Raw genomic sequence first — 12,748 nt, forward strand, 5'->3', positions numbered from 1 at the left:
TATCCTGTTTTTAAAGAACAGAGTTAGGATTTGACAACAGCAACTTCAGGACATCTCAGACAACTAGTGGTGGTCTTTGTTCCATGAAAGGAATAGTTATTACTGTCCTTACTAGCACCAAAAAGACTATCACTCTTTCTCTTGACAATCGGAAAGGGCACATGGCTTAGTAAACTAGAAAACTCTTATTTTATATGTAAATTTGGGGAATATTTTCCCTCTCCTTTGCAGATCAGCACTAGAAGATAAACATTGTTGCTCAACAACTAGTCAAGTGAAAGGTTCTGTACTAAAACCAGTTTCATCCTGACTATAACATTTTGTTTACTACACAACAAGAAATTTATTCCCTAGGCCTATCTGTTCAATTGAAGTTAACCTGGGTCAGGTGGGGGAACCCCTCTAATTTCCACCTCTTACCCCTGATTCTTCAGACTTGTTCTTCACCATTTTCTTTTCTTTAACCTGTCAATGTGTGCTCTCCTCCCCACACAGATTTAAAACATGCAGCGTGGTGCTAGTCCATTCTGCTGCCATTACAGCCAACATAAGACCTTTAGACAAGAGCCTTGCACAGTGTTTCCATGAGTAAATAAAACATATTTCGATGGTGCAGCTCCTTTGAAAGCCTCACGGCCATTCATCCCTAGGCAGGTGCCATTTTTCAGTATGCTGTTTTCAAGACTAGGAGGGGCACTTGCATTGATGATTTTATCCAATTCATAAGGCACTGTTTTGGAGCTCCTATTTTTCCACCATGCACACATTGCAAGCTACATCTATTTATACTAGCTAAGGATCTGACCTATAAAACATGCAACTGCAGCTTCTTCGTGATTAACCAATGTAGCATTTCCCCTTCCTAGAAGGGCAAAATCTCTTTCTGGCTCACTTAAGATAGAGAATGAGATTTCCTCAATATGAGTATTTATGTTATTAAAAAAGTAACAGGCAAGTATGAAAAATAAATTACAAAATATGCTTGTTTAAACAATACGTCTCACTGAATATTAGAGCACATATTTGGTAATATGAGGAGGAAGTTACAGAGTATGCTCTGCAAGTGTGCTGATCACATAATAGAGACAGAAAGAGAAGATGGAATGGAAGATAACATCACTAATTTTGTTTTAAAAGTAAGGTATTAGAATATATGCACAAGTATTCTTTATGTTGCATTTACAAGGCTAAAGGAAACTGTATCAATAGCAGAATGCTATGCCTGTTTAGGTTGTCTCCAAATATACCATCTTCATGTGAATTATGGACATTCAAAGTCCTTCTGTTTGTCTAACAAGTGCTATGGGAAGGGGACAACAGTATTGTACATGACAACTTCTCTGCTGTCTCACACCTACAGCACCTGTATATCCCTGGCATTATATTTACTATAATCCTTCTCATGTCAACATTCATAACAATGAAGTCAAAGTCTCAGTGGAGAAGAGACTGGAAACAAAATAATTAATACTGGTGGGAAATGGACTTGTCAGTTAAGTTCTATTCTCAGTATCATGAAACCCTTTCAAAGCACAGCTGTCATTGCAAGACAAAAAATTTTCTTCATTTATTCATGAGATCTGCCATCCTGAATTAGACCATTGAGTCATTATGTTAAGTAGCCCATCTCTGATAATCATGAACATCAGTAGGCACCCACGTATATTCTCCAAAGCTGGAAGTCTATATAGTTTAGCTGGTGAAGCTGAGGAGGAAAACAGAAAGCGATGCACTCAGCGGCACAACAATTTCTCACACACACATAGAAATGAATCTGAGGGAGGGAAAATGATGTTAGAGTGAAAAAATCTCAGATAATGGGGTTTCTTTGGATAGTACGTCAGGAGGATAACATTCTGTCAAGAGGAAAGTCTAGAAAATAGATTTATATTCACATTGTAGTTTTGTCAGCCTCAACTGTTACTCATAAAGGTTGGTCTTTACTAGCTGCCTGTGCAGTATACAGTCCATACATTCTTAGCAGTACTACAATATGTAACTGCCATACGTAGAGCTTAACGTGCAGAAAAGTAATGTAACCACACAGGATATTAACAATTTAAATTAAAGTTTTCACTGAAAAATAGTTCTAGGATGTCACTTCACCCTGCTTCCAAAGTTAAAACAGCATATAGCCAAGGAAAGGATTCAGTATAACACTGGTACGGAAATAATATACTATAATATACTATAACGCTATATGGTCAGCTTAAGTTTTGATTGTTCAGGTGTAGTGTATCAATACACATAAATGTACTGTAACAGAACCACTCAAGGATTTCATGTAAGCCATTCTAGATTTTGAAGACCTTGTGTAGACCACCTATCAACTACAAAAGGAGTGCTGTGGAGAATCGCTTAACAAGGAGATCTCTTTCAAAGTGGAGGGGATGAGTAGTAGGACAGAACGAAGCCAGGTGGGTACTCCCTGGACTCAAAAGAGAGAGAAAGATAAAAATGAGTCAATTGGGTTGGGCAGACATAGGGAAATCCTAGAATAAATGGAATAAAGAAAAATAATTTCTGGGTTCCAGGGTTTATCAAGAAGCAAAAGGGAACCAGCGGTTAAACTCAATGATGGTAGTTCTATGGTTCTGAGAAGATGCAGGACATCCATAGGGGAGGACACCCAGGATATGGCACAGCTACTTAATTGTAGAAAAAACCCTATAAAATTCATATTCATATCTAAGTTCAAAGAAATCATTACAGAAATCAGAATTCAATGACATGTCTGGGATCCTAATGAGAAATGCTTATCACCACTGACTTCTCATTCCACCTGCACCTTAAGGAATACAGGGTATAAAACAACATAATTTGCATCCTATAATAATATATTTGATTAAGTTACAGAGATAATTAAAGATTTAAAACTTGCTTGTGCAAACAGTGGTATGCACAAAACTAATCTTCACAATGCCTTCTAGAGGCAATGGTTTCTATAGCCTGCGAAAGATACTGAGATTGACATGATCTTGGCTCCTTAATTACATCAGCGTGGGATTTTCTACTCCTAATGCTTAAGTGCATGTCAATACCAAGACAGATTGTAATATGCATATTACTATGCCAAGAAATCACTTTAAAATTATTCAATGTAATCTGTTAATAATTGGGTAACTTCTGGTAAAGAATTATTAAAAACAACATGAACTCATCAGTCTGAAACAAGAATTAGTAAAAAACAAAAGGTATATAAAGTCCCAAGACCTAAGCAGTCTGAGAATAACTCACACTGAGAAATAACTCATCTTCTGTTTTCCAAGACAACTATCTTAAAATGCTCATATATTAAAGAATACTGGATTTCTTTCTATATTACGTTCCTTTCACACACGACACTTATTTTGTTTTCCTATTGAGAACCTCTGTTTTTAATCCAGCCAGTTGTAGGGTTCTCCTTTCCTAGGAAAAATTATATCCTAATATTTCATACACACATTAAAACTGATGTGCATTGCTGTTACAGACAGGATTCACTAACTGGAGATATATTTGCTACAGCAGTAGGAAAAAGCAGGAGGAGGAGAATGCAGAAATAAGGGAGTTGCTATGCCAACCTGCAAATGCTAATGGCATTTCAAATACAAAAAGGTCACAGGAGGGAGAAAGGAGGGAGAAAGGAGGGAGAAAGGAGGGAGAAAGGAGGGAGAAAGGAGGGAGAAAGGAGGGAGAAAGGAGGGAGAAAGGAGGGAGAAAGGAGGGAGAAAGGAGGGAGAAAGGAGGGAGAAAGGAGGGAGAAAGGAGGGAGAAAGGAGGGAGAAAGGAGGGAGAAAGGAGGGAGAAAGGAGGGAGAAAGGAGGGAGAAAGGAGGGAGAAAGGAGGGAGAAAGGAGGGAGAAAGGAGGGAGAAAGGAGGGAGAAAGGAGGGAGAAAGGAGGGAGAAAGGAGGGAGAAAGGAGGGAGAAAGGAGGGAGAAAGGAGGGAGAAAGGAGGGAGAAAGGAGGGAGAAAGGAGGGAGAAAGGAGGGAGAAAGGAGGGAGAAAGGAGGGAGAAAGGAGGGAGAAAGGAGGGAGAAAGGAGGGAGAAAGGAGGGAGAAAGGAGGGAGAAAGGAGGGAGAAAGGAGGGAGAAAGGAGGGAGAAAGGAGGGAGAAAGGAGGGAGAAAGGAGGGAGAAAGGAGGGAGAAAGGAGGGAGAAAGGAGGGAGAAAGGAGGGAGAAAGGAGGGAGAAAGGAGGGAGAAAGGAGGGAGAAAGGAGGGAGAGCCCAGATCAAAAAATACATGTATTTTACTTAATAAACAATGCAGCTGCTATATTTAAATTTCTTCAAAACTATGCAGTTTAAAAAGAAAAAATTGCAACACAGTAGCACACTGAAAATCACATTGTCTTTGCCCTTCTTTTGATTTAGCTCATAAATGCCTTGTCCATGTCATAAAGGTGATGTTTTAAGAAAAAGTCACAAATGAATGCTTCATGGATTTGCCCTCAAGTAGATCACCTGAAGATTAGGGCCAATATTTCAACACAAGAGTAAGAAACAATTATAATAAAGAAAATGAGTAAAAAGTGCGTTAGGACTAGTTCTACATTAATTAGGACATGCAAGTAAAGATATTTTTGTCTTTTTTAAATGCAAATCTATAACAAACTCAAACTCGTATCTTCTACCTCAAATGGTAAAATGGTAAATACAATTTTTTAAGAGGGCTTTCAGCTGATTTTCAAATATTTGGGTCCACTTGATTTTTAAAAAAGAAAAAAAAAATCCCAACTGTTCTGAATATTCTTTCTATATCTCTAAGGCTTGTTATGGCAGATACTCCTATACTCATTTAAATGTAGGAGGAGGTGCATGCAGTACAGTATTTCACATCAAACTCCTGCAACAAAGACTGTTTATGACAGAATCCAAACCCACCCAAAATACAGAATGGGTTTTCTTTCCCACTTGAAATATGGTTCCAATCTGGTGAAATACATCAACCATTTTAAATTACTATTTTCTTTGTCTTTCTGGTACTCCAAAGGACAGTACTAACAGCATGCCAATGACTTTTCCTGGGTCAAACTCACCAGGGCAAAGGCAACAGTACTGGGATGTAGACCGACTGCTTGTGGACATCAGATGATCCTCAGAAAGCCCATGGGAGAAGAGAGGAGGGCTGGGCCACAGCATACACTGAAAGCTTCAAATATAAAATGTTCCTGACCTATTTATCATCTAACTTTTTTAGTTGGTAACAGGCAGAACACAGATAACACAGAAATTTTAGAGTATAACCTGAGTTTTCTAGCACAGAATTGCAGATCCAAGATAAAGTTTTACATTAGCTTTGGCTGAGCATTCAAAGAGAAATGAGTTGCTCAACCTTTTGAAGTTCACCCATTGCTAATTAAAGAACTGCCAAGGCTTTACTAACAATTAAAAACTTGTCTTTAAAATCCCCGAAGAGGAAAATGCAAACAGCTGTTTTAATTAGCAAAACAGCAGATACTAATTAGCTTCTGTAACAGAGTATGCTGGTCCTTTAAGGACAGGACCAGTTTCAGCCCAAGTTTGTTACCCATTTAAACTACAAGTAGAAGAACTGGAGTCAGATGCTGCAGAAGCAGCTTCTAATTCTTTATGAACGTAATATTCCCCAATTTCAAGTACACAAAAATGAGATTTTTATTTCAAGTAAGCTTTTATGCTTTTTCATCTTCTGGTTTCTGAACCTTCTGGAACTGAGATGTGTACAGATGTTTGAGGAGGAACTGAGAGTTATTTGAAATTTTTTATCTTATGATGATCCCATGGAGATGGATGATAATTGTGGTATCTTCATGTTCTGGGCAAATGGCCACTGTGTCTGGACAGAATAATTAATACATATGTATCTGCCCAGCAAACCCGTGGAGTTCAGGTTGCATGAAGCCTGCTGTGAAAGCACTGGGGAACTGATGGTAGAGTTGCTCCAACAGGCCACACCACTTTCCCAACCTGTTGGGGCTGGTTCTAAACAACAAACAAAAACTTGGATAAAGGAGAAGGGAGGAGCAAGAACAGAAAAGGCTGGAATTACTGTTTTGCTGCGTTCAGAGCACAGATCCTTGGAATCGGCAGATGTGCTCTTGCAAGACAATCAATATGCATACTGATGTTTCCATCAATCAGTTTTAAGGTTAAAAAATATATATATATATAAACCACATCCCATAACAGCTATGCTGCTGATCACTAATACCGAAATGACTAGTTGTAGACATAGTTGAGTCAGTTGCCATGGACATGATATCAATAATAAATAGTATATTGATGCAAGTAGAAGATACAACTTAAATGCCAACAGTGAAATGTAATGCAAGAGTTTAAAAGTCAGTTTATTTGTACTATCTACACAGTGAAAGAATAACTGAGAATATAGGTATGAAATGATAACCACATAAATAACTACATAACTATTATATCAAATATTTTTTATAGCTATATATGTGTTTGAAACAACCAGGCAATGGTTAATTCTTCCTTCCAAATACCTGGAAGACACTTCTTCAGGAACTGTGTTTGTAAAATCTAACACCATAGGACAGGTCAAGTAAATATCTCTAATTGCAGGACAACAATTGCTGCTCTTTTACCATTCTGCGTGCTCCACATATGTGACATTCAGTGAAGACAGTTAGAAAAGGCAGGCAGCAAGTAAAAAACACCCTTCAAAAATCAATTTGGGATTCTGATCAATGACCGGAATTTTAAATAAAACCAAAAACGTTTATTTGTAAACATAAGGATTATGATGATAAAACACTTTCATAAAATATAGAGATACCTACCACTGTACCCCTATGCAAGCAAGACTGTTAATCTTACTTCTTTGAAATCTCAAGCGACATCACGGGATTCAGCTAACCACAAATAGAGTTAGCTACCCAGAAATCCATATCTCTATTTGTGTTTATGCTTTCCATTACATATCTTAACCTCTCAGCTCCGCCCGCTAAATGGTTTCTGAATGGTTTTTTGTCTTTGCAGAGTATTTCAACATCTGTTTTTCAAAACCATATGAGAACATCATATTCTCTTTCCCTTTGAGATGACTACTTTGAAGTGGAAAAAAAATTAATCCATAAACACTGTGCTATATGAGGCTCTTTAGAGTAAAATACCAACTTCAAACAACTGAAGTTAAATAAGATCAGCATATAACCTCAGTTGCATGCATGGTCTACTCTTGAAGCTTATTGCTTTCTCTTCAAATTAATATTCTTTTGTCTACTGATTAAACTATTGGAGAGGAATATTTTTTCAGTATGATGAGAGAGTATATCACATCAGAACTACAGTTTCTATAATTTAACTTCTTCTGCGTATTAAGGTGTATAACATGCATTCAGATTCAGGACTTGCTAACTATTTTTCCAGTGATAACATACACAAAGCTCAAATGTTTTCGCAGTTGCTGTGTTTTGTTTTCCCAGCTTAAAATGCAAATGAGACATTTGTTTGAGACACTCTTGTTTTTCCAGTGAACAGAAGATGTGGCATTGTTCAAGCATTGTTCCTTTTGGGCTCCACCCTGCTCATGCACAAGGTTCAAATAGGTTCAGTTAAATAATAAAAACATTTCTGGAGGGCAATCTTCTCTGAAAATGCTTTTTAATGACATTTTAGTTGCTGAGGTGACCAGGTGTAATTGGCCTCAGGACAGACTAGGATCTTGTCTAAATGAAACTATATTGATTAAAGCCATTCCCTTTTTTATTCCCCAAGTAGAATATTACCTGTCAAAGCTCCAAAATAACGTAAAGATGCTCAAACGGAGTCATTAAAAATCTTGTTATTAAGAACAAATTGACTACAACAAAATCAATCACCAATGAGAAGCACCTAACAATTCCAAATCTACTTCAGTTCCTGGAGCTTAAACCTTAATTGCCAGAGAGGTTAAAATAAAAGAGGTACATCAAATTACATCTTTTTTAGATAGGTCAATGTTTCAATTTGGAAAGAAAAAAACTCAAACCATATAAATATGATATTAAAATGTTGCCTGAAGACCCAATAAAATATTATAAATCATCAGAACAAGGTTATAGCAAAACATCATTGAGCTACACCTCATTAAATAAAAATGCGAATACAGAGCTAAAGCTGAGGTCCCTTCAAGTCCTATTTTTTATTCCAGGACTCCCTAAGTTGCATGTGTGTAAACTTTTCAAAGCTCCAAGATATTTTTTTTACTTATCTTAAGTAAACGTGTACTGCTTGTACATATACCCTCAGTAACTACTACCTTCATATGCCAGCATCATGCCTAACTCAATAGCTTCCACATGTTAAGCTTGCAGCTGCTGCAAACTTTTCCTGCTGTGCACTGGTTTGTGTTCTTTACAGAGAAAACATAACCTATGAAAAAAAAACCAACCCAGTGTTAACAGAAGAAATCTTACTTACGAGTACTTTGTCAGCAGATCCAAATCATTATGCATGTTGATTGGATATGTCTCACTGAGATGAAAGAGCTTCTCTAAGGCCTCATAAATGAAAATTATGCAGATAAGAGAAGCAAAAGCTTCTTCAGTAAACCGGGTAATGTAGCAGACTAGGGAGCTTGCATCAGTTGCAACAAGGATGATGCACAGGATTGCAGTCCACAGACCAATGCTAGCTCTCAGAGAAAGGTACGACAACCCATATTCTCTAAAAAAAAAAAAAAAAAACAACAAAAAAATTAAACAGTTTCTCTTTTGTCCAACCATAGTAAATGGAGAAGAGGCAGCTCAAAAATTTCCTTTGACTAGGGATGTGCAATTCTGGGGACAGTCTAAATCAGAAATTATTTACATATTGTGAACTGAAGATACTGTCAAATCACCTCCTCACTTGAACTCTCCTCCCAATTAATGGGACGCAAAGATCTCTGTCTCTACTAAAGTGAGCAAGCAACTTTGAGAGTAGTCACACACATGAAGTGTGTAAGGTCCACCCACTTTTTATCCCATATCCTGCCTCGTGAACAGCCAACATCTGCCAATTTCTTAAGCTGCAAGAATAGCTATAATAACAACTGTCATCGATGTCCTGTGTGCTTATTATATATGATTATAGAGCTCCAAACACATTGGGTGACATTAATCACAGAGAACTGAAAGGTCTACCTGAAGGTGACAAAAGAGCTTTTGAGCTGTTAGGTAGGGTCTCCTACTCTATGTTGCTCAGGAGGTTCAAGAGATCTTGGTGCAGAAGTCACAGCAATGAGACAGAAAAGCAGAGAAGATCAGAGAGAAGCATGATGGTTGCCAAGATGCAGACATAATTTTTACCCACACTGTGGCAGAGGCATGTCATGTATAGCACATTAACATAAATGTGGGGATATGCTGTTCTGGCATGATGCTTCACTCCTCTGCTTGGGGGGAGAAAGGGCAGGGCCTATATTAGTGACCACTGAAAGACGGCACCACTGCTACTGCAATGACTTCTTGGGTGAGAAGTAACACTTTTTGCATGAGTTAGGGATGAGGTAAACCACAGGTTTAAAAGTATTGTCTCAGAGTAGAAAACGTTACCAAAAAACTCCACCAAAACAAAAAGCATCCTGAAGCTTGCACTCCCTTCAAAACAGTTGTTTTTCTAAACAAACAAAAACCAATGTAAAAAACCCACCAATCTTTCTGCATTACCAATCACTCGTCTCATTCACTGCGTAATCTTCAGGCTCTGAAAGCCTAAGCAGTGCACTCCAAAACAAACTGTTGATATTCTACGGATGTTGGAACTTTGGGGTCGGTGTCTCTACTTTTACCTAACACCACCCAAGGGATGATGCATATCATGACCTTCACTTACTTGCAAAATTTGAACAAGATCTTCTCAAACACTAAAACTGGTCCAGTGCTGCCAAGTATAGTGAGAGGCTGTCCACCAAAGAGAGAGTAGGCAATTCCAGTCATGGATGCTCCAAACAGTGATTCTATCGCACTCTAAATGTGATACAGAGAGATGTGTCCATAAATTTTCAAACAGGTTCTTTTTGCAATGTCTTAGTCTGTAGCCTTCTAAACATTGAAACACCAATCTTTAAAGGTGATTCACACAACAGTAAGAAAATACTAACCACAACCCTAGGAATGTAAGTTTGTTTTAAAAGTTCAGGTTTAACACATACTATACGACCTTCAGTTGCTTCTCCCAGCAGACCACCAAACGTGATGACAGGGGACATGCAAGCACAGTAGAGAAATAAAAACGATGCCAGACACTGCAGACTGAGAGCATCCCTGAAGTCACTCCAGAAGAAGGGAGCTTTTCTTTTTATATCTAAAATCAATCCTCCAAAAAATCTGAGAGAGAGAGAGAGAGATCAAATTAATTAAAAAGGCATACCAAGGTTTCTTCCACAGTACTGCTTTAAATATACTGCAGAGAAGCTATTGTCTCTTGATCAAACGATACATCCTCTTATAATTCATCCTTCCCAGAAAAAAAGTCTCTGGGAACACTGTCTTCATAACTTTAATCAGAAAGTTGTGTTTTTTAAAAAAAACTAATTTGTATGTTTCTTTTATAAAATCTTCATCTGATCATCCAGACCCAAAACTCCTGAACAGTTGTTAGCCCCCACACATAAAATCCCATTTATTGTGTGAAATTATTCTTTGCATTTGTTTAATCAGAGAGCTACCACAGTGCCCCTCTGCCCACACGTCTACATATACAGCTTCACATTTTTTATTTGAGAACCTGTTCCTAAATACACTTGATGATAGAACTGAATGTAGGCCACAATTTTCCAAGGACAAGAACTGTCATCTTTTGTCATTTACACTATGCTAAATATAATCAAACACTTAGGAACAGACGCTCCCTAACAATATACCATACAGTTAAAGTATATATCCCCACAGTGCTCTTTTCTAACAGGCATGCAATGTATCAGATGTTGCTGGGGTAAAGAGGAAGACAAAGTGCCACTGCCTCCCAAATATCAGAAAAATTCTTCAAGCTGTCACTCACCAGGTTCACCAGTGAGAGAACGGCTTACAGCCAGACTAGCCATCATCTCCTCTGCCCCACTGTGTACACCAACAGTTCAGCTGAATCTTTAGCCTTATGCAGGTAGGAACGATGTTTAAATATCAAGAGGCAGCAAGGTAAAAGAAAAGTCTGTCGCACAACTACAGTGCACTAAGGCAACCACTGACAGCTGATGCACTTACACCACACAATACTAGTCAAGAGAACATAAGTGTTCTTTGGGGCAAATTCTTCCAATGTGTGTATATTGCAGCCATCATGGCAATCATAGCTTCACGTACCAGGACATACTATGTTTTTTTGAGGTAAAAAAGAAATGCTAGAGCTGCACAACCCAGAAACTTCAACTACAAAACAGTTGAAAGCTTTCATAATATTCCCAACTTTTCCTTTGTGCTGTACAAAAGAAACATTAATCAAGTTTAACAGAGGTCTGACCTTTATAAATAATGGAGAAAGGAGCCTGCAATAAACACAATGTGAAAATTCAAATCCTCTTTCCCTCCCCGCCTCTCTGCAAATTAGCATGTATTGCTTTTTTCCAACTGTGTTATGCAAATCAGGAAAAAAGTCTGAAACAATCATATGCCAAAGTCAGTCATTTGAGAGAAAACCAGACCATTATGATTCCTTTGGAAGTGCATCACTTATAACACTGAAGATTTTGCATATGTTTTCACTAACTTTCCAGTGCGTTGCAGTTCTGGTCCAGAGTGTCCTCCAGGTTGTTCTGCATCCCCATGGGCTGCTGTTCCATTTGGCACTCCTGGGATCTTACGCTTCTCCTGCCAGGAGGAAAAGATACTTCTCATGGGTCTTACCAACCAAAATATAATTTTAGCAGAGGAAACAAGCTTTGAGAGTTGAAAGACTAAACATGTACATTTTATTGTAAGATTCATCAACGTAACCGCTTCATAGCTCTCGAGGAGTTCTATAACAGAAAACAGTAAAAGGAATTGTGGTCCAAGAAATCTAAAGAATTGAATGCAGAAAATATTTTAAAGAGTAGTAAGCCAGGCTGCTTTGATCAATTCCTGCAACAGTCTTAGAAGAAAAGCAAACAATGGATGTTCAGATTAATCAAAGATGTTTATGACTAATCACCCCTGAATTTAAGACCTTCAGATAAAACTATCTGTCTTTATTCAGGAAAGAATCAGTATTGAAGTACACAAAATGCCATCACCATAATGTATGCTTGCAAGACAAGTGTTGTCTTAAAGCAAATTAACCGAAAAAAATGAGAGAGTGTGCATGCAAAATGTCTACATAGTAACTCTGCTAAATGCTAAATTAGTGAGACTTAATTCTACATAGTAAAAATTTGTCACAACATTTAAAAGCATCTAAATTTTACAGTGTACAAACCTGAGAGGGAACATTTTTAGGTGGTTCTATTCGAATTGTTGGGTCCCACTCTCCAGGAGGGAGAACAGTAACCTGATCAAGAAACTCATCTATTCCAGACACCAAGTCATTGCGGTCTTTTGCTTTGTAAGCAACATCATGGAACACCTGTGAAAAATGGAGAAGTGTATGTGGAAGAAAAAAAGAGATGGGCAAAGGAATGCTCTCATAGCATTTTTCACGATGACTCCTCTTCTCTGACATAGAAAGCACTTCATGCATTTCCCACCAAACAATCAATCTCAGCTTCAACTGACCAGAGCTTCTGGTATATAGTTTTCATAGAAGCTCTGGCTGCTATGGAAAAACATCCTTATGGGTGCTAAATGATCTAGAGATTTTACAGTTTAGAACACAATTAATTCCACTGG

General features: G+C 37.9%; 1 protein-coding gene across 7 annotated transcripts in view; it reads right to left on the reverse strand.

The window, feature by feature from the left end:
* The window catches only part of SLC4A10 (solute carrier family 4 member 10), a 172,380-nt gene that overhangs the window by 28,141 nt on the left and 131,491 nt on the right, over window positions 1-12,748 (reverse strand). For all 7 annotated transcript variants that reach the window (XM_080399111.1, XM_080399108.1, XM_080399107.1 and 4 more), the window contains 5 exons: window positions 12,339-12,485; window positions 11,652-11,752; window positions 10,099-10,273; window positions 9,780-9,913; window positions 8,385-8,630 (listed from right to left, as the gene is read on the reverse strand). In XM_080399111.1, the coding sequence (XP_080255237.1) occupies window positions 8,385-8,630; window positions 9,780-9,913; window positions 10,099-10,273; window positions 11,652-11,752; window positions 12,339-12,485 (803 nt within the window). The remainder of the gene's footprint in view (window positions 1-8,384; window positions 8,631-9,779; window positions 9,914-10,098; window positions 10,274-11,651; window positions 11,753-12,338; window positions 12,486-12,748) is intronic.

This window comes from Falco punctatus, assembly GCF_963210335.1.
Source record: "Falco punctatus genome assembly, chromosome: 8".
Classification (NCBI taxonomy): domain Eukaryota; kingdom Metazoa; phylum Chordata; class Aves; order Falconiformes; family Falconidae; genus Falco; species Falco punctatus.